The sequence below is a fragment of the Sarcophilus harrisii genome, chromosome 4 (genome assembly GCF_902635505.1).
Source record: "Sarcophilus harrisii chromosome 4, mSarHar1.11, whole genome shotgun sequence".
NCBI lineage: Eukaryota > Metazoa > Chordata > Mammalia > Dasyuromorphia > Dasyuridae > Sarcophilus > Sarcophilus harrisii.
The window spans coordinates 349244357-349266562 of NC_045429.1; the positions used below are offsets into that span (position 1 = coordinate 349244357).

At 42.9% G+C, this 22206-nt stretch overlaps 1 protein-coding gene across 1 annotated transcript; it reads right to left on the reverse strand.

Moving 5' to 3' along the window:
- Positions 1-1830: 1830 nt before the first annotated feature.
- Positions 1831-19651, reverse strand: LOC100918289 (myeloperoxidase). The gene is made up of 14 exons (XM_003767952.4): positions 19575-19651; positions 18929-19006; positions 18067-18160; positions 17328-17509; positions 17040-17163; positions 16737-16866; positions 16185-16373; positions 14320-14638; positions 12326-12486; positions 11170-11425; positions 7531-7701; positions 3921-4158; positions 2843-3058; positions 1831-2185 (listed from the first exon to the last, which is right to left on the reverse strand). Exons 1-13 carry the CDS (start codon positions 19579-19581, stop codon positions 2851-2853), a joined length of 2157 nt encoding a protein of 718 aa, XP_003768000.1. The 5' UTR covers positions 19582-19651; the 3' UTR covers positions 1831-2185; positions 2843-2850.
- Positions 19652-22206: the final 2555 nt, after the last annotated feature.

Consider the following 22206-nt stretch of genomic DNA (forward strand, 5'->3'; position numbering starts at 1 on the left):
TCTAATGGCAAAGACTTCAAATGAGTGACGATATAGTAACCCAGGATCTACACTAGGGAAAGGGAAAAATAACCTCCATACAAGATTTACATGTATAAAAATTTTGATTAAAACAATTCTGTGTCCAACTAGAGTATGCCTGAAGGAATGGGATTAAGATGCTGCATTCCTCCAAATTCAAATTCAAATTCAAACTGAGCTGGTGGTATGCCAATTCTAAAAGATGCCTTCACAAAGTTCTCTTTTTATATAGGCAAAATCTCAGATTGATGCATATTAGAGATGCTTTCTCTTTTTCAAGGATTTCAAGAATAGATGGAGAAAGTGTTGTCTGTTAGCTCAACTTTCAAATCTAAATTTTGGATCTTTAGATATAGTCAGTAATTGGAAGGGATGGGAATTAAACAGTGAAATACTTCTTGGTTTACTTTAGGTTTGCTAACAAGGGAGTCATCAAGGTTCTGTCTTATCTATGATTTCAAGTACTATATGACCAACTGGACCAAGTGGACGTTTAACATATAAAATTATTGGAAAAAATGGGAGAAACTTTCTTTACTAGTCACAGGGATGAAAGCAAAAAGCAAGGAATAAGTAACACAAGATACATGCCAATTATCCAATAAGTGCCAAGAGCATAGCTTTAGGTTATTCTCTAGAATAAGGAATCAAAAGCCTATTAAAGGCCCTAATGCTTATTCCCTACCCTCTTAAAATTCTAAATATGAAATGCTGACTTCGATTCTATAGGTCAGGGGAATAAGCTTGTAAACAAAAAGATCCCACAGTGGAATAAAGGTCTTTCTTATGAATATTGCTTTGTATAAATGTAAATATGCATATATAGAAATTTGATTCATAATAAGGATAGTCCTTGAAGTTATGTAATTCTGAAAAATTAAACCATATATACGTATAGATATAGATATAGATATATGTATATCCACACATATATAAAAGAAGACATATTGAAACACAGCCCAAGTATTATGGAAAGTATTGAAGCAGTTAAAATTTGGGTGGTCCTTTCACCATGCTTAATAAATGTTTATTAATTGATGTATGCCATGTATCCATTTGGAATCTACTGTTGTAAATGGTGTAAAATGATTATCTAAATCTAATTTATACAAAGCTATATATATCACAGGTCATTCTCCCGGTGACATGTTCCTGAGTTTATTAAACTTGTGTTTGATTGCTTCTATATCTGGTTCCCTAGTTTGTCCCACTGATTGACTTTTCAAACTAGTGCCAGATAGGTTTTCTGATTTCTGCTTTATAATAGAATTTGAGATTTGGTGAGGAAAGTGGTTCACTGAGAAATAAAGTAACTTCCCCAGAATGAACACAGCTAGGCTGTGTCAGAAGAAGCTAGATTTTCCCATGTTTAGTCCAATGTTCTTTACTACGATTCTATAGGTCAGGGGAATAAGCTTGTAAACAAAAAGATCCCACAGTGGAATAAAGGTCTTTCTTATGAATATTGTTTTGTATAAATGTAAATATGCATATATGTTAGAAATTTGATTCATAATAAGGATAGTCCTTGCAGTTATATATAACTATTTGGTAACAGCAATTCTTGGCAGAGAATTTCCCCTTTGCCTGAATTGGCCACAGGGCTTCTACAAACCCTCTCATTTAGGCTACCAAACCAGCCCTTCTTGCTCTTGGCCAATAGGGTCTATCAATATTCTTTTCCCATTCTGATGTTTCAGGTAAACCTCTAGAGCCAATCGTGGTCTTCCTAAGGCCAGTGGACTTTCTTTTCAGAGGCTCCAGCCCTATCCCCTGTAGCCCTTTTAACAGACAAGTTCACACCAGCCCTCCTATCAGAAGTACTTTATTGATAATAGAAGCAGATGGTGTATCTCAGTCAGGAGAAAAGTTGTCCCAGGTTCCTATTCCTGACAGAGACCCTTGCTTCTTGGTTCAAGAGGAAGAATTGCCCCCGGAGCAGGCTGCAGACCTGGGACAATTTCAGCCTGGACATTCAGGTCAAAGGAGGAAAATAATTTCCCTTCCTAATAGCCAGGGAAGCCACTGCCAAATCCTTCTTTGGTCTTGGGTCCTGGAGCCTTAGCCTGATCAGGATGTGATGCCTGATGATTTCAGCTAGAGTCAGGAGATTCCCTCTTAGACTTCCTTGATTCCCTAATGGGAAGAGGCTCAGGACAGATTCCTATGAAAAAAACAAATGTCAGAAGTGGGTAAAACTTAAAAAAATAAAACAAAAGTCTAATTAAAAGAAGCATGTCATTTCATATAGTCTTCTTTTTTCATTCTTTGCACATTGAAATGTTTGTGTTGGCTGACAACTGTTGCATTCATAATAAAAAAAAATTGGGTGAGAAAGCAGCCAGTGAGCTTGAAAACCTGACCTTGCCCATCCACCTCCTCTCAGAAACTATCTACACCATATCTAGCCAGAATAAAGCCCAGAACCTACCATACTTGAATAAAGCAAAAATAACAACAATCATACCTAAAACCTAGTTTCTAAGCAGCCAAAATAGATGTCACAAAATCCATGTAGTAAGGATTTTGCTCAAACCTTCTGTCACTTACTCTTAGTTTACACACAGGGTTATGTTTTTCAAGTCCATAATTACACAAACCGGATGGAAAGGGCAGAGGTGAGCTGGATATATGCAAAGATAATATTTAATTGCAGAATACTAAGACCCCACACGCTCCTTCACACAAACTCCATGTGGACGCTACCAGCACTTTCGTCCTTCCAGACCAGGTTTGTACCTTGCAGGAAAAGGTGGACATGGAGGGCATTGAAAGCATCTCCTCCGAGCCTAAACTCTCCCTTCCTCCCAGACGTATCTACCTGTCCAACTAGTCCGCCTTGTTTCTCCACGCCGACAGGTCCATCCGAGGAATCATGTTGCAGTTGACAAAATCTCTGGGAAACTGATTGGCCTTGAAGATATTCCTAGGCACCGAGGTGATGCCCGTGTTGTCACAGATGACGCGGGAGAGGCTAATGGTGGCCAGTGCCTGGCGCTGCTGTGTGCTGAAAACCCCTGCACTCTCCCAATAAAACCTGTCGGGGATGAGAAGAAAGTGCCGCGGTGCTGAAGGAGCCTGGAGCTCTAACTCGACTCCTTACCCCACTCTGCCCCGAACAAGGGCTCACCCTATCTCAGCCCTCCATTCCCCTCCCTACATGGACAGTTTGGTCCAGGGAGACCCGGCTGACAAGTCAGAGCAAGGTCGGGGAAGACCAAAGCAGAACCCAAAATAACGAGAGTCTGTCTCTAGAAAGCATCCTTTTTGTCCCGGTCTGACATGCTGCCTAGCAGGTCCTTTATCAGAGAGGAAAGTAGCTTCCCTCATTCCCAGTTCAGGAAGATCCCTATATACAAATCATGAGATCATATATTTAGAGCTGGAATAGATCTTAAAAGACCATTACGTCCAACCCCCTCATTTTACAGATGAGGAAACAGTAAGCCACAAGTAAAATAACTTGCACAGGATCACATAACTAGTAAGTAATGAGGCAGAATTTGGACCCATATCATTCTTAGGGTAAAATCTTATCCATTAACCCCTGCTGACCCTCAGACTCAGTTTTCTAGGACTTCACTCGGCACTACACCACAGTCCGGCTCTAAAAGTCAGGAATACAGAACCTTTGGTTTTTAAGGAGCTCAAGACTTTTCCATCCTTGTGAAGTTACCAACCTCAGCACAAAACTGAATTGTTAGAGTCCGGATGATTTCCCCCATTTTGCAGAGAAAGGGTTACTGAGGATCAGAGAGAGTCAGTGACCTGATCACAATCACACACAGTAAGAGGGTGACAGTTCCCAGCTTTAAGCCCAGGTCTCTTATCCCCATTCTGCCCCAGCTCCATCGTGGGTTCTAACCCAAAGTCTCTCCTTACATATCCAGTTTCCTCACCGGTCTCCATCTCGGAGTTTTTTGAATTGGGTCCCGATGAGACAGGCCAGGAGGGGTCCCACCCTACCACTGGGCTCCAGGGGTTCTGCCACGCCCCCCATCCAGATGTCAATGTTGTCAGGAGTACCATACTGAGTCATCAATTTCTTGGCCAGAACAGCGTTCTTCAGCACTGTGGTAAGCTCACCTTCTGTTTTGGGTTGAGGGAGCCCACAAAACCTTCTCCAGGCATTGTATCCTGTTGTAGGGAGAGAAGGGGAGGGGACAGAGAATACAATGGAAAAGATAGCTAAGAAAATAGTAGGATTTACTATGCAAGCAGTGTGTAGTGATAGCTCACATTTTTTTTATTTTGCAATTCTTCTAAATATATTTCCATATTTATCAGGCTGCACGAGAAAAATCAGATCAAAAGGAGGAAAAATTAGTGAAAAAAACAAGCAAGTAAACAACACAACAAAAGTGAGAATACTATGCTTTGATCCACATTCAGTCTCTGTAGTTCTCTCTCTGAATGAGGCTGGATCTCACCATCACAAGTCACGTCCATCAGAATTAACCATCACATAATCTTCTTGTTACCATGTACAATATTCTCTTTGTTCTACTCACTTCACTTAGCATCAGTTCCTGTAAGTCTCTCCAGATCTCTCTGAAATCGTCCTGTTGGTTGTTTCTTACAGAACAATAATATTCCATTACATCACATACCATAACTTATTCATCCATTCCCCAACTGGTGGGCATCCATCAGTTTCTAAGTTCCTTGCCACTACAAAAAGGGTTGAATAGCTCACATTTGTAAAGTACTTCCAGGTTTGTGAAACATTTTCATTGGTATAAAGGTATTCTTTAATCCTAATTCAGATGTGGAAATTGAAAGTCAGAATGAGTTGCCTAGAGTCACATAATTAACAAATATCCCGGGCAGTACTGGAACCTGGCTCTCCCTTGCTCCACAACCTTCTCTCTGGCTCCCATCCCAAGCCTAGAGAACCTTACTTGGGCTTCTTAGGAAGAGAACCTGTTCCGGTTCCTAAGCAGGTCAACCCCCAAGTCCTATCAAAAAAGACCACATAGGACATGTTATGTTCTCACTACCCCAGCTTTCTCTATCATAAAGATACAGAGAGAAGAGGCATTTTCCATGCTCAGAAAGACTTCTCAGTGTTTGGGCCCATAGGATGGAGAGTTGGAAAGGAACTTGGATAACCAAATCCAGTCATTTCATTATATAAAGTGAAAATGAGATTTAGAGAAATACCTCACCCAAATTCATGGAAAAAGGAAATGTCAGGAGTCAGAATTTGAAACCAAATTCTCAGACTCCAAATGGATTTTGCTTTAATGTTTACTATTTCTTCTTTAACTACATAGTAAAGCTCTATGTATTTTTCCCCATTAACCCACTCTTTATTAGGTCAATAGAGTTAGGGAACCAGAGTGGAAAAGGACAGATATTTCAAGAGAGCTAAAGATGGATTGGTGAAAGTTAAGCCAGAGAATGCTCCCTTGGCCCATCTTGGGGAGCACAGGCCTATTAGTGAATAAAGACCTTTTTAAGAGAAGCATCTAGAGTTTTAATATGACTACTGCCTGTCTTCTCTACTAACAGCATATCTTTATACACCCCCAACCTATATTCTGGAGGAAGGGAAAGAAACCAATCAGTAGAGTGGTGACTCAGAGAAGCAGAGGTGGGGGATGCGGTGGAGGAAATGGAATAGAATCAGAAAAAAAAAGAAGGTAGCCTCAACTGATTGGTAAAAAATAACAACATTAATAATCAATTTTCTTGAGTTTCACATAAATACACTTAGACTGATGTTGAATTTGGAGTCAGATGACTTAAGTTTTAAATGATGTAACTGTGTGATTGACTAAATGGCCACCCAGGTTTCTTCTTTTGCAAAATGAAGAGGTGGAGGATTTTGTAAAAACTGACAAAAAAAAATCCACTAGTTTTGCAAACTGTAGTAGGTCTAGAAAACTTCTGAGAACCTTCTAGCTCTAAATCCAATCCAGGGTCCTAGAGGAAATTGGAGAGATTGCCCCTTTTTCTTTTCCTCTCAAACTGCCCCTTGGGGATTTCTTGTCTTTCAGGACTGACCTTAGTGTTTGTTTTCATTTGAAGTAAGCTCTTTTTCTTTTAGGGGAACTTGATGTTCTTTGTTTGGGTACTGCATGTACCCAGGTACTAAGGACTGACCTTAGTGTTTGTTTTCATTTGAAGTAAGCTCTTTTTCTTTTAGGGGAACTTGATGTTCTTTGTTTGGGTACTGCATGTACCCAGGTAAAGAGTTAGTGTGGCTCCCTGGGCCATCTGGGCTTTCTGAAAGGAGAAAGACTGGGAGACTTGGGTACTATTTATCCTTACTCTAGCATCACACTCTAAATTACACTTACCCATGATGTGTGAGTGACTATGAATGACTTACTCTCTCTATTTGAGGGTCCTCCATTATTCCTTCACATATCATTGGGTAACTAAGTGGCTAAGTGGGATAAAGCACTGGGCTTGAACTCAGGGCTCATCTTCCTTAGTTCAAATCTGGCCTCAGACATTTAATGACAGTGAGACTCTGGACAAATCCCTTAACCCTGTTTGTCTCGGTTTCCTCATCTGTAAAATGAGGTAGAGAAGGAAATGGAAAACCACTCCAGTATTTTTTGCCAAGAAAAGCCCAAATAGGGTCACAAAGAGCCATACATCACTGAAACAATAAAACAGCTATTGTATGTCTGTGCCTTAAGACCCAAGGATGAACAAGTGCTGAAATTCTCTTTTCTAGAGAACTAGATGGTACATGGATAGAGATCTGGACCAGAATTCAGAATGTGGCCTCCCATTCTGCCCTCATTACCAGATATGTGTGACCCTAAGCACTTAATATCTGTCTGCTTTAGTTTTCTCAACTATAATAATAGTGCCTGTCTTCTGAGTTGTTTTGCAGATAAAATGAGATAAAGATTAGAAAATGCTTCACAAATTTTAAGGTAATATATAAATGTTGGCTATTACTAGATGATATAGTTTGGACTTGACTTTACCATTTGGATCACCTATAGGAGGTAATTGCAAGAGTAATAGGCTCAGCCTTTTCTGCCTCCCAAAATGTATTTCTAGTTCTTGATAAAGTACCAAGGAACAGAGATTCCCTGAGATTCCTTTAAGAGGATAAAAAGAAGACTTAACAGGTCAATAGCCCAGTAAAAGAAACTTATTTAGACTAAGGTATAATTGATTAATATCAGACTCTTTCCCAAGAGCAGGTTTTGATAAGGAGAGAGAAAGAGATAGAAAGAGGTACCTGAAGGGCAGAGGGAGATGATGTGCCACAGGGAGCAAAAAGAGGGCCTTGAAGTTTACCTTAACCATTTCATAGATTTTCTTAGCAGTGTTCCTGATGCCATTGGTGGCAGGGGTGGATATGAGATAGAGTCGGGGTTGAAGGTTTGAATCAATGTGAAAATAAGGATGGATTTGAGGAAAGAGATGAATTTGGAGATGGAAATGAGATGGAGACAAGAATATGGATGAGATGGGAATAGGGATAGGGATGAAGATGGAATAGTAACTAAAGGAATGATATGGGGCAAGTTCTCTCACCTGGGAGGCCATGGTCTCTACTACGTTGCATGTTGAGAGCAGGTAAGTCCAGGCCAATCCTCATGACCTGTTTAAATAACTTATCCCGGATTTCATCCACCACAATTTGATTCTGTCTGTTCAGTTTGGCTGGGGTGGCCATGAGGCCTCGGAGAATTGGGTCAATGCCCCCTGGGAATTGTAAGATCAAGATATAACCTTAGCTCCTAGTGTGAAAGAACATATCACAGGATCATGATTTAGCATCCCCAAAAATCCAGATTCACTGAAACTTACAGAGGAGTTACTAAGCGGACATAGCCAGTTTTTTTTTCCTAACATGTCACCCCAGCCCAAAGTGACCGTGTCCTCTGCTGAACTCCTTCAACTCCCTCATTGTTTGCAAGACTCCACTATAATTTAGCATTGACTATCTATCTTTTCCAGGGTCTGTGCCATCTCAACAACTAGATTCTAAGCTCCTTGACCAAGAACCAGAACCATGTCTCATATTTTTTTTAGCAATTAATTTCCTATTCTACATATCCCCTTTCCCCCCCCCCCCCCCCCCACAGTTTCAATCAGTGAACATACTTAATAAATATGTGCTTATTGGAAGATCCTGGGACCAGAGAGAGGATCCTAGAAAGGACCTGAGAGATTCTCTAGTATAGGAGTTCTTAACCTGGGCTCTGTGAACTAGTGATTTTTTTCTTAATATTTAGATAACTATATTTCAATATAATTGATTTCCTTTGTAATCCCATGTATTTTATTTTATGCACTTGAAATATTTTTCTGAGAAGGAATTAATACGTTTTATCAGACTGCCAAAGGGGTCCATGATACACAAAAATTAAGAACTTCACTAATTTTAGAGATGAGGAAACTGAAGCTCAGAAAAGCTAAGTGGTTTCCCCAAAGTACAGAGTGTGTAGTTACACAAAGTGGTAGAGGTGAAGTTCAAACCCAAGACTCCAGATTCCCTGCTACCTTCTGAATGAAAACACACTGATACCCTAGAAAGAAAAGGTCTGTAAATAGTGTTTTCCAAGTTAATTAAGCAAGAGAATAGTTTTAGACTATTGACATATTGACATATGTTAATATTCAAAGGGACTGTTCAGTTCACATACTGTTTCTCGTAGGAAATTTTTGCTAGACTACTTTGAAAAAACAACAAAAACTAATTTTACTGATCTGTTCATCTAGTGCTTTCTCCCTCACCAAATTATCTTGTATTTAACTTCTAGTTGCATGTTTTATTTCCCCAAAAGAATGTAAGCTTTTCAAGGACAAGGACTGATTTTCCTTTTGTCTTTGCATGCCTGGTGCATAGCACAGTGTCTTACATATTAGTGAGTGCTCAATAAGTATTTTGGATTGGATAGATTTGGTCACACTCCAGAGCAAAATAGAGAAAATTACATTGATTTTCATAAGTAATAAGAAGCATGGCACAGTGGTCTCAGAGCCAGGAACTCAGGATATGTTTCACTTCTGACATACTGGCTATTTGACCCTGGTTAATGCCCCAAACAACACTGATAAAAGTTGAAAAGTAGGAGTTAACCGGCATTGGTAGAGGGAGTCCCTCAAGAGGAGTTTCTTATCCCAATGAAATTGATGCTATGGTCCAAAAAGAGAGAAAAGGCAAGATATTGGGGGCTTTTTTTGGTTTTTTTGGTTTTGGTTTTGGTTTTTGGAAGGTTTTTTGGCTGAGGCAATTTGGGTTAAGTGACTTGCCCAGAATCACACAGCTAGAAGTGTCTGAGAACACATTTGAACTCAGGTCCTCCTGACTTCAGGACTGGTGCTCTATCCACTGCAGCACCTAGCTGCCCCCACGATATTGTTTTTAAAAGGCCATTAGATTTGGAGCTAGAAGAACAAGATTTAAATTCTAGCTCTGCTACTAACTGCTTCACAGAAACTTAGAAGGTCTTGAGAAGGGATCTCAAAGCCTTCTACTTGACTGAGAGACCCCTCTACAAAAATCCCTAAAGAGTGATCATCCAACCTCTGCCTGAAGAGCACAAATGAAGGGGGAAGAGCCTCTATTGGAAGAGGTTGGACTAAATCATCCCCCAAGTCTTTTCTAAATCTGAGATCCTAAGTGTTTGTGATAAGCACATAACTTCATATTCAATGTTATTATGGGGGTCTGGCCAATGAAGGTCCGGTTCTCAGGAGCACGTACACCATGCTCCATCCCCATTTGCTTCTGAAAGTTCTTAATGACATGAAATAGGGGAACCTGGCTCTCCACTTGAGAGCATGTACAGGTGTTCTGTAATTGGTTACTGTGTGGTCAAGAAGAGCCTTCTGATTGGCTGCTAAGTTGGAACTATGTACTTGCAAGTCATTCATTAAAAATACGGTTCTTTCTCTCGGGCTATGTTCCAGTGAGGAAGATGAAATGTTGTTAGCCTCCAGATAGACAGGTGGTCTGGGCAGGCAGATAAAAGGCTGAGCTTCTCTTCCTACCTGGAGGTTTCCAACATTTTGTCCTTTTTTCCAGGGATTCAGCCAGAGAGAGAAAACAATAAATCCTCTGCTCAAAAGTCAATTAAAAGGCTCTTCTTCACCATGTAACAAGCATACAGGAACATGTCACAAAATATCAGCATATGTTCTAAAGCAGGTCCCTGAATTCTATGTTATCACACACTTCCAGTAACAGACTTACCAGACATGCACGTGGGTGATTGCATAAGACAAGCACCCTGTGAAAACGCCTTAGAACTGGGCCCTCATTGGCCAGATTGTACTCTTTTATGCTGTATTAGAGCAGAAAATATCAGCATCATCCAAATGTTCTGATTGGAACCTAATGGGGTTCTAAATAACCCCATTTATATTGTAATGAACCATCAGGACTCTATAGAACATAGCTTAGAAACAATAGCATCAATTTGAAGGGGACTTTAAAAGTCTTCTAGTTCAACCAAGAGTACATAACACACAGAACACCATGCCTGCAGTCAAAAAGACTCATCTTCCTGAATTCAAATCCACCTCAGACACTTACTGTGTGACCCTGTGACCCTAAGCAAGTTACTTTGCCCAATTTGCCTCAGTTTCCTCATCTGTAAAAATGAGCTGGAGAAGGAAATGGCAAACCATCCCAGTATCTCTGCCAAGAAAATCCCAAATGGTCATAATGAGTCCCACTTGTCTGAAAGACTCAACAACCCCTGAAAAATGAGGAGGTTGGACTGGAGGCTCTCTCAAAATCTATTCTGGGTCTAATTCTGAGATATATGACCCAGTCTCATTCCTGTTGAATCTTTTTTCTCTTTCTCCTACCCTATCAAATGAGTATCATTTTTTTAAAGCACAACAGTAGGAATCACTAAACTTGGAACTTAGGGGTGCTGCTCAATCATTTCAGTCATGTTTGACTCTTCATGACCCCATTTGGGGTTTTCTTGGCAAAGATACTTCAGTGCTTTATTATTTCCTTCTCCAACTTGGGTCCTAATGCTACCCTACTTCCTGTGTGATCCACCTTGAATATCTAACTTTTCCAGATCTCATTTTCCTCATCCACAAAATGAAAGAATGGGATTAATGGTCTCTAAGTTTCCTTCTAGATTGTATAATCCCATTGTCCTTTACCCTCCCTCCCATAGTGGAGGGTCCAGGAAACTTGCTTACCTTCCTTCACGACCCTCCAGCTGGCAAAGAAGACTTCACTAAGTGGGACTCTAGGGTTGGGCCCAGCAGGACGGTACTGATCATTCAGGCGGAACATAAAGGGCTGGATGAGGGTGTGGCCATAGCGGAAGGCATTGGTGAAGACATTGGCAATACGTGGATCCACCGACTCATTGTAGCCCCGATAAGTAGGCAAGTATTTCTTCAGGGCCGCTGGCCCCAGTACCAGGGGGAGGTAGTCTCGGTAGGTGATGATCTAAAAGATAAACAAATTATTTCCCCCTCAACCCTTCTCCTCCTGCAGTCTCCCCTTCCAACATCTCCTGTCCTTCAGGAGATGCTTATAACTTCTCAATACTGATGACTATAGATTCAGTGAACTCTTTTCAGGACAGACACTTTCTCAATAATATCTATCTGAGTTTAAGAAATCAGGAGAGTGTTTGTTAACAGTAGTATTTTGAGCACTTCTTCTCCTTCTTCTTCTTTCTTCTTCTTCTTCTTCTTCTTTTGCTGAGGCAATTGGGGTGAAGTGATTTGCCCAGGAAGTGTTAAGTGTTGGAGACCAGATTTGAACTCAGGTCCTCCTGACTTCAGGGCTGGTGCTCTATCCACTGCCCCACCTGGATGCCCCTTTGAGCATCTCTTCTTTTTTAAATTATTATTATTATAGCTTTTTATTTACAAAACATATGTATGGGTAATTTTTCAACACTGACCGTTGCAAAACCTTCTGTTCCAACTTTCCCCTCCTTCCCTTTACCCCCTCCCTCAGATGGCAGGGGGTGTTAAATATGTTAAAGTATAGTTAAATCCAATATATATATTTGTACAGTTAGCTTCTGAGCACTCCTTCTAAAGAACTAATCACATATGAATTTTTATTGGGCTTGTACTTGACCCAGCATCTTGAGGAAGGGAATGCTAGCTCTTTCAGCTTTTATCTTCACAGGTGTTTAGCACATATCTCCCCACATCTGTAAGTAGAGTAGTGCTCTACATACAGCAGGTACTTAAATAAATCTTTGTTGATTTAGATTGAACTGGATCTGTCAAGGAATGGCTTCTAATGTGACATGGGGAGGCACTGAGGAGTGGCTTGCTCAAGCTTGAATCAAGTTCCCTTTAAGTTCTAGCAGGTCCCAGAAATTCCTACCTGGATGAGAGCCCCAACAATCTTCCGTGCTTCCTGGTACAGCTTCTCCCCATCCCACTGGGGGTTCAAACGCTTCAGCAATATAGCCAACCGGTTGTGCTCCCGAAGAAAGAGGGTGTGCATGGATGTCAGCTCAGGCATCTCACTGGACCTGCTGTCTCCTGGGGAAACCAAGAATTTCGGTCAAGAAATTGATATCTACCTGGGAGTTTAAGAAACCAGGAGAGCATTTGTAACCCAATTCCTGAGGGATTGCTCTGGTGGTATGGCCCTTTCCTACAAGGATCTCAGTTTCCTCCTCTGTAAAATGGGGAGATTAGATTAGAAGATTTCTAAGGTGTTTTTTTTCCCCTAGTTTTGACATTCAAGGATTCTATCTATGATTTAATAGGATCCAACTCCCCCACTTGCTAATCTCCTGTCAGTCACCTCTTTGGACCTCAGTTTTCTCATCTAGAAAATGGAGGGGTTAAATTAGATGATCTCTAAGTCCTATGGACCTGCTCACATTTCTAGTCCTACCAACATAGAAAAAAACCATTTTTCCTCAGATACATATTTTCCTCCCTCTTTTGGGGCCTTATACCTGGAATGCAGTATCCCATCTCTCTCTCTACCAAATCTACCCATCCTGTGAGATCCCCCAGAAGCCTCATCTCCCCCCTTGTTACCTATTGTCTATACGCACTTCTGGCATTCTTTCATTGCCTTGCACACTTAAGTATCTGTTCATGGGTTAATGTCTTAGATTCACAATTAGACTTAAAAGCTAAGTCTCGGGGCAGCTGAAGTCAGGAGGACCTGAGTTCAAATCCAACTTCAAACACTTAACACTTCCTGGCTGTGTGACCCTGGGCAAGTCATTTAACCCCAATTGCCTCAGGAAAAAAAAAAAAAAGCTAAGTCTCAGCCAAAAGTCTCTTTTGATGGCCAGACAAGTACTTCTTCTACAGTAGATGCTCTATGGATAGGTGGAATCGAAGAAAGAAAAGTAGTCTAGGAATAAGGGAAGACCTGGATCTGATCCTTAACTAGGAGCAGAATCATGGGCAAATCAGGAAATCTTTCTGAGACTCAATTTCCTTGTCTAGAAAAGGAGAATAATATTTTAGAGCCTCCCTCTAAGAGTTATGAGAATCAAATAGAATAATGTATCCAAAGTCCTTGTGAACCTGAAATTGCCATTCATATGAATTTTCAGCCATCTGCACAACCACCTTTAGTTTCAGCAGCTTGTTTTGGGAATGATAGTGGGAAGCTGGATGGAGGTAAGATGCGTGGCTTCTACATCCAACCTCATGGCCATATATCATAGATTTATTGCTGACAGGGACTTCAGAAGTGAACTAGCCCAAATTTTCTAGAACAGGAAACAGATCTAGAGAAGCTCGAGGTTGCACAGGTAGTAAAGTGGCAAAACTGAAATTTGAACCTCTCACTCTATATTCAATATCCTTTAGGTTAGAGATGTTAAATATGGTTACATGGGTCCGGCAACATCCTAAATTCCACCAGCACCAGATTAAAATATGCTGATGTTATTCATTCATTTCAGTCGGGTTCAACTCTTCCTGATCCCATTTGGGGTTTTCTTGGCTAAGATGTTGGAATGGGTTACCATTTCCTTCTCCAGCTCATTTTGCAAATGAGGAAACTGAGGTAACCGGGATGGGGTGACTTAACCAGGGTCATACAACTAGTAAGTGTCTAAGGACAGAGAATTTTCCTGACTCCAGCCACTGGGCTCCCTATAATTGGGAAATTAGTGTCTACCTGGTGCCATCCTTCAGCATCTCTGCAATTCTTTTAGTCACGAAGGAGAAGCAAACATGCAATATCAAGTTGGAAAATGGAAAACTACAGATTGTCTATAACAATGATGTTCCTACAGATAAACACATTCTGTGAAGATGACCTTTGGGGGTAGCATCTCTAGAACAGTGGGTGGAAAGCATCTCCATCTCACCCTCCACCCCCTTGGATGACCCACTGACCTGCCAAGAAACACTTGATTTTAGCAGAACGGTTGGTGAGCAGACAAGGGTCTTCATGGAGCATGTCAAAGGGCAGGAGGGCCCGTCCATTGTCCTTGTGTTTATCGTTCACAGCCAGGAGTCCTTGCTGGCTGGAATTGTCCCGGAGGCGCAGAGCCAGGAGATCCTCACTGCCATACACCATGCTGGCATCCAGGAAGGAGGTGAGGGAGTTGATCTGGTTGCGGATGGTGATGTTGCCTTTTGTACAGGCCGGGCACGAACGAAAGAAGGGGATGCAGTCGCTCCTGTTGTGGATCCGGGGGTCATTGGGTGGGATCTGAGGAGTAGAAAGTCACGGCTAGCCTGAGACTCTTCCAGAGGCTACCTTCTCTTGGTCCTCAATTAATCAAGCAATAATCAACAAGATTTATTAAGCAACCGTTCTGTGCCAGGCACTGTGCCCAGCATGAAAATACAAAACCAAAAATTAAATAGTCCCTGCCCTCAAGGAGTTCATAATCTGCTATAAATCATGACCATGTTGGTTTCTCACCTCCTCCAAGCAGTTTTTCACCTGTTCCCTCCAGGGAGAGGGGTCTAATTGACACTAAGGCCTGGTTATCCATAGCTGGAAGGAAACACTCCTTTAACATCCCCCATCTCTCCTCCCTCTTGTTCTGTGTACCCCCCCCCAATACACACACACACAATCCTGTCACTCCTCAGAGGATCAGAGCAGGCCTTGAGGAGATGGGGCAGAAGGAGGATGGATGAGACCAAAAGGCCATTCTTTCTACATCCAATAAGGTCATCTCTCTAAGCTAAGACATATCTCTGATATTTTCTAGATTAAGGTTTTTATATTTATATTTTATCTATTTACATCTCCTTTATATTTACATATTCATATCTCCTTCCTGGGGGAAGAATTTAATAAAAAGAAAGATACAGGGAAGAACAGAAAGGCCCCTCCATTAGTAGAAATGGGAAGTTATTATGGAGAGCGGCTATTTGGAAACCTATCTTCAATTTCAGATTCTCTTTTTTTCCCTTTCCTCTTATTCCCACAGAGAAGAAAAGAAATATAGGAAAAGAGGTTGAATGGCACCAGGAAAAAAGAAGATATTTGGAATCAGGTGAACAGGTTTCAAATTCTAGCATTTACTGACCTTGGCTAATAACTTAAAACTCTACAAGTCTCAGTTTTTTCATTTGTAAGTGTGAGATTTGGTCTAAATTAAAGGTTCTGAAGGTTTTTGTGTGTCATGGACCCCTCTGGCAGTTTATGGACCCCTTCTCAGAATAACATTTTTAAAGGTACTTTTTCATTAAAGTGTTTTATTTTCAAAACATATGCATAATGATCATTGTGATAATGTGTATAGAAGAACAGCACATATTTTAAACAAATTTGGAACACAAGGTTTTGCAAGGGTGAATGTTGAAAATTATCCATGCATGGTTTTGTTTATTGTTTCAAAAATAAAAAGATTTAATAAAAACAAACAAAAACATATGCATAGATAATTTTCAACATTCATCCTTGTAAAACCTTGTGGTCCAAAATTTTTTCCTCTCCCTTCCTCCAACTCCCTCCCCTAGATAGCAAGTAATCCAATATATATTAAACATGTGCAATTCTTCTATACATATTTCCACAATTATCAGAATAATATTTTTAAATAATTGAAGGAAATGCTAACTTTCAGCTAGAGGTCAATGAAAATAAAGGTGTGAATTTTCTTCTCATCTAAGTTCATAGAGCCCTTGAAATTTATCCAGAGGAACCTTAAGCTGTGAAACCCAGATTAAGAGCCCCTGTTCTAGAAGGCCTCTAAATATTCTTTCCCACCCCCTGAGCTTCCCATTTCCCAGGCTGGTACCTTGAGGGGGAAGCAGGATGGTTGCTGTTCACAGGTGTGTTCACAGTTCTCAGTCAGGGCAGGCTCAGGGGTGAGGTCCAAATCATGGTCAATGAATTGACCCCACTGCATGAACATGAGAGCCCTTTCCTGGTCTTGTGTCAGCTTCTCATTGGGAAAACGGACAATTTGGTTGGAGACTTCTCGGGCCTGGAGTTGAGGATGAAAAAAAAGATGGCAGAGGAGGTAGGAGAGGGAAGACAGGGAAAGGATAGAAAGGGCAAAGGTGTTAGTGTGAAAGACAGAGAGGGAAAGGAGAGAGAAGGAGTTTGGAAATGAGAAGGTAACGGAGTATTAGAATGAGAAGAAGCAATGAAAGGAGGTAAATCCTCCCCATCTATGACCTGAAAGCCCCACAGCACTCCCCATTCTCAAGGTCTGGGGGTCCCATCAGTATAAACATCTCCATAAGATGAGAAGCTGGGTGCTCTACACTTGGGCTTGGGGGCTATGGGAAGGAGGTTACAAAAAACAAGCACCAGACGCCATCTCCATCAGCCACCCAATTCTTACCAGAGGAACAGGGAAGCCATTTCTCTTTGTCCCCTTTGTCCACCCAAAGGGGAGAGAGACCCCATCCTCATATTCAGCAGGCAACCAGCGTACGAAGGCCCTATTAGATGCTCCTAAGGTGGGTCTCCTCCTGGAAGATGAACAGAGGCAGCTTAGGGGGGCTGAGAGAGGGAAGAGGAAGTCCAGGCAGCTCAGGTCTCCATCATTGAGTAGGACCCAGGGCTTTCGTGTCTCCCGTTGCAGGGAGAGAGGAGCAGAGGTGGGACAGAAGGAAGTCTTGACTGGCAAGCTCTGGTCTCCCACCTGTTGTTGCATTCTCCTGTGATGGTCCGGTAGTTGTCCTTATTCTCACATTTGACTCCTACATCCTGGTAGGCGCAGCCACTGGCTTTGGACAGGAACTCCAGCTGGGGAGGGGTCAGCACATCTGAAATGACAGGGAATGGCTGTGGGAAATGCTGAGGTGCGGCGTCCCTTCTCCGGGCCCTCCCCTCCCCGTACAACTACAACTATGAGCTAGGGATGGGATCAGAATCCAAGACAGCAAAGTCCTGGGAGTTCTGAGTCAGTGAGGCTGGTGCAGGGAAATACCTGTGATGTTGAAGGGTCCCCGGCGCCGGTGCCGTGGCTGGAGCTTCTTCTCCAGGAGATTCAAGGCTACGTGCAGGTAATCGGCGGCTCTAGAAGCTATCCGGGTCCCTGCCACTGGCTGCTTGAAAAAGGACATGAGATCCCTGGCACTTGCTGTGCCCGTCCTCATTTTCTGCTTAATTCTGCTCAAAATAGAGGAGAAAAAGAGGGAGAAATTGGGGTGAAGGAGGGGAAAGTAGAAAGAAGAGCCTCCCTCACTTGCCAACTCTCTGGGAAGCGGGGGTATGATAAGATCATAGACTGAGCACTAGTCAGGATTTTAGGGGTCATCCAGCAGGACCCCTTGTTTTCTGAAGAAGCAGGCCAGAGAAATTAAGATACTTGTACAAGATCAGACAAGCACACAGGTAATAATTGGCAGAGGCAGATTTGAATCCAGATCCTTGGAGTCCAAATCAGATACTTCACGATACCTGGCTGCTTCCAACTATGCCCTTAGATCATTAGGTGGAGACTTCTCTGAGATGTTTGCACTAGGATTGGATCATCTTCCAGCTAGGCTAGGGGACAAGCTGGCTTGAGGCAAAGGATAACCCAGAGGAACCCTGGACCCGCATCCCCTGCTTCCAACTTTTAGTGACTCAGAAAACAAGATCTCTAACTGATCTCTAGGCTTGGAACCCTCCCCCCTTAATCGGCTCTCCCTGTAGGACGCGCTCCTCTGGAGCTCAGTGCCCACCTTTCTCGTTTCTCCTTGTAAGCTTTGTCCACCAATTTCTTGGCCTCCTCCATGCTGTTCTGCACCACAGAGCTGTCTACCTCCCCAGTGTCAGCTGCCCAACATCCAGAGAGAAAAGGGAATCAGACGGCACATCAGACCCTGTCCAAGAAATGCCGCCAACCCCAAGCCTCTGTCCTAGTGGGGAGATTCGGCTCTCTGCTCCCACTTGGGACCCCATCACCCTTTCATTCCCCACCCTAAAAAGCCTGGGGAAGGGGAAAATCATTGAGGTCTCTGACCACCCCCCTTATACGGCACCTCTGCCTGGGACTTCCTTCCCCTTTCTCTACTTAAGATACCTCCGCCTGGGACCTCCTTCCCCTTCCCCACCCCAAGCTTCACTCTCTAGGACCTCTTTCCCACTTAAGACACCTCTGTCTAGGACTTCGTTTCCCTCTCCTTCCCTAAGGCTCCTCAGCCTAGGATCTCCTTCCCTTTCTCCCCCAAAGCTTCTCTCTCTAGGACCTCTTTCCCCCTTAAGACACCTCTGTCTAGGACTTCATTTCCCTTTCCCCACTTAAGGCTCTTCTGTCTAGGACCACCTTTCTTCTTAAGATTCCTCTGCCTGGGACCTCCTTCCCCTCTCCCCCCCCACCAAGGCTCCTCTGTCTGGGACCACCTTTCTCCTTAAGGTTTCTCTGCCTGGGACCTCCTTCCCCTCTCTCCCCCCCCAAGGTTCCTCTGTCTGGGACCACCTTTCTCCTTAAGGTTCCTCTGCCTGGGACCTCCTTCCTCTCCCCTTCCTAAGGCTCCTCTGCCTGGGACCTCCTTCCCCTCTCCCTCCTCACTGAATCCTTCCCCCCCCCATTCTGTCAGTTACCAGGAAAGGTGTCCACTAACAATGGGGGCAGGATCAATGCCATCAGGAGCCCTGTGAGGGGCAGGAACAGCTTCATTTCTGTAAGAGAGCCCCATCCCATCCCCCAGAAGCTGGATTAGATATTTCCTGTGGAGGTGAAGAAGCATTGCCACAGAATCATCACAAGACTTTAGATCTAGAAGACAGCTGAAAGATCTCCTAATCCAATCTACTCTCCCGACTCCCAATCCTGGCCCCATTTTACAAAGTCAGAAAATGAGGCTCAGAATGGGGAAGTGACAATCAATTTTCCCCTGACTAATTAGTAGTACAACCAAGATTAGAACCTAGGGATCCTTCCCTCCACCCTGACCCCCCTCCTATATTTTAGCCTGTCTTTATATAGCACTTTAAGATTTTTAAGACACCTGGTATCTCATTTGATCTTCATTCAGTTGCATGAAGTGAGTGCTACTATTATTCTCATTTTGAGGATGGGCAAATTGAGGCTCAGAGAGTTTGTGATTTCCCCAAGTGCACACAGTTCATAGATCTCTGTGTATCTGAACTGGGATCTTCCTGTTGTCAAAGCCAAAGTACAACAAATTGCCTCTGGAACTTCTTCCTCCAGCTTGTCCTTGAAGAGATCAGGGGCCCAAGAACTCACCTCTCATCTCTTGTTCTCCTCTTCCATCCTAAGGAGGCTAGGATAAAGGCTTTTATATCCTCACACAGGAGATGGGGGAGGATGGAGGCCTTGGGTGGGGTCCAAAGTAGCCCCTCCTCTTGGGGTGGAGATAAAAGCTCCCCCTTTTTAAAAACGTTTTTTATTATAACAGCTTTTTATTTTTCAAAATACATGCAAAGATTGTTTTCAACATCCACCCTTGCAAAATCTTGTGTTCCAAATTTTTCTCCCTGCTTCCCCTCCTCCCCTAGACAGCAAATAATCCAATATAGGTTAAACATGTGCAATTCTTTTAAACGTATTTCCATATTTATTATGCTGCACAAGAAATATCAGATCAAAGGGGAGAAAAAAATAAGCTCCCCCTTTCTTGTTTTCTGAGCTCTGGGTGTCTGTCCTGGCCTGTCACCTGTTCCATGTCACTCCTCTCCTAACTCCACACCTGAAGATCCTACTTATTTCCTCAGTCAAGAATCCCTGACTCTCGCTCCTAGGAGCACCCTTCCAGTTAGAGGCTACCAGCCATGCAGTTGAAAGATCATGGAAGTTGGGCTGAGGAACTGAGCCTTGTTTCCCCCTGACCCCTTATCACAGAACTCATGATTGCTTCAGTTTACATGGACTCTGAGACACCTGGAAATGACTCTCAATCTCCCACTGACAAAGCTCCAGCCACAGCCACCCCATGGACCAACCATGGAGACCCTTCTCCCTAAGTCCTTTCCTGTTAGCAGGACAAGGATCAGATTTCCAGGAGTCCCATTGGGACTAGAGCAGTTGTACCCTGAAAACAAGACCTCTGTTAGTGCTATGGAATGAGAGGCCTTTTGAGTGGAAGTCCTAAGTTGTGGAAATAGAGAGTAAGGAAGAGGATTGTGAGCTCCATTGAATCAAAGGATTTCATTAGAAGGGGCTTCATCTAACAGAAAAATTCCTTTGTTGTCTATGTGACCAGATATTTACTCAGATTTGGCAAAATATCAGAAGTGAACAGAAGATATCAAAAGTAAAGAAGAAATTTTAGAGGTCAAGGACCCCCACATTTTACAGATAAGGAAACTGAGTCCCAGAGGAAGAAAGTAATCTGTCTATGGTCACATAGGTAGCAATGATTCGAACTCACAGCCTTTGATTCCAGATCTGGTAGTGTTCCCACTATATCATGTGGAATATGTTGTCCTCCTACCCCAATATTACTCCCCTAATTCCACATCTGCCTATCCTTCCTCAGACTCCATATCAATCCCATAGTCTTCCTTGGCCCTGGCCCCTCCAATAACTCTCTCTTTTTGCTTCAACTCAACCCTGAACAAATCTGAAACCATTTCTTTCCATGCTCAAACTCTCCAATCATGAAATACGAGTGGAATTGTGAGAAGGCAATTTGCACAGATCTGGATTTCATGAAAGACTTTTCTGTGGCTGGGCAACCTTTCTTGCTGCCACCATTGCCCAAAAACCCTAGCCAGAGGAGCTCCCCATCCCGGCTGCTTCCGTTCCAAAGATGGCAACTCTTCCTTTTCTATTGGGGAAATGTCATCCTGGTGAGAAGGGAAGGAACATGATGGGTGAGACTGAAGGAGAGTGCAGAATGAGACTGTACCTGGGGATTCCTCAAAAAAGCAGGATGCAGGAGCTCTAGACTCAGAAACATTGAGTTTGAATCTCACTTGACATTCAGTAGAAGTGTGACCTTGAGCAAGTCATTTAATATTCCTGGGCTTTACTTTTCCTCAACTATAAAAGGAGGTCTGGCCTTAGAGGTTGCATATAGTTCTGAATTTTTGACCCTATTATCAGGCTAAGAGCTTCAAGGGAACTGGGTATTGTTATGAGAATGGGGGCTTCTTCCTATCCCCATGGTTTAACCCAACCCCACAACTTCACATACACAGGCTTCCCCAGGTAAAAGTTTTTTCATATCTCTGGGACTCAGTTTCCTCATCAGTAAAATGAAACAGTTGACTCTTTCCCTAGTTCGGCCTCCAATAGCTGCCTCCATGACCATTCTAGGAAGGGACCCAACAGAGAACCTGCTTAATACAAGGATAGGGTATCCCTCCCCTTCAGAGGGACAAAGTGAACAAAGAAAAACGGCTTCTCTTCCTCTGGTAAGAATGGTGTGGATCAGGTGATGGAGAGGTCACCTGTCTGGATCTCTTGGACACTGACCCCAAAGCTCTGATTTCCATCTGCTCAACTCTTGCCCAGATTGGGCACATGGTAGGATCAGGGATCTCAAAGGTCACCTAGTCCACTTCCTCGTTTTACAGATGAGGAAACTGAGACTTAGAGATTAAGTGGTTTTCCTCAGATCCTAGAGATCATCAATGTCAGAACTAGAACTCAGGGCTTCTGATTTTAGAGCCAGGGTGCTTTCCATTTACTACATTGCCTCCTAAGTGCTTAATAAATGCTTGTGGAGTCTCTGTCTTTCTGAGTTCTTTGGGGGAGATTTCAGCCTCCTGCTTTCTGAAGCAGTGCGCTCCCCAAAAATGGGGGGCAGGACCAGTCTAATTAATCATCCCCTAAGGAAGCAGGGAGTAGAAAGGAACTGGTCTCCCAGAGTGAGAGGAGGGGGCTGCTCCTCCAGGCCTCAGCCAAGCAGGCC

Coding starts and splice junctions, on each gene's coding strand:
- LOC100918289 (XM_003767952.4), bottom strand. Junction 14,639..16,184: donor CATCCTGCTTCCCCCTCAAG/GTACCAGCCTGG, acceptor TCTACTCCTCAG/ATCCCACCCAATGACCCCCG. Junction 3,059..3,920: donor AAACTCCGAGATGGAGACCG/GTGAGGAAACTG, acceptor CATCCCCGACAG/GTTTTATTGGGAGAGTGCAG.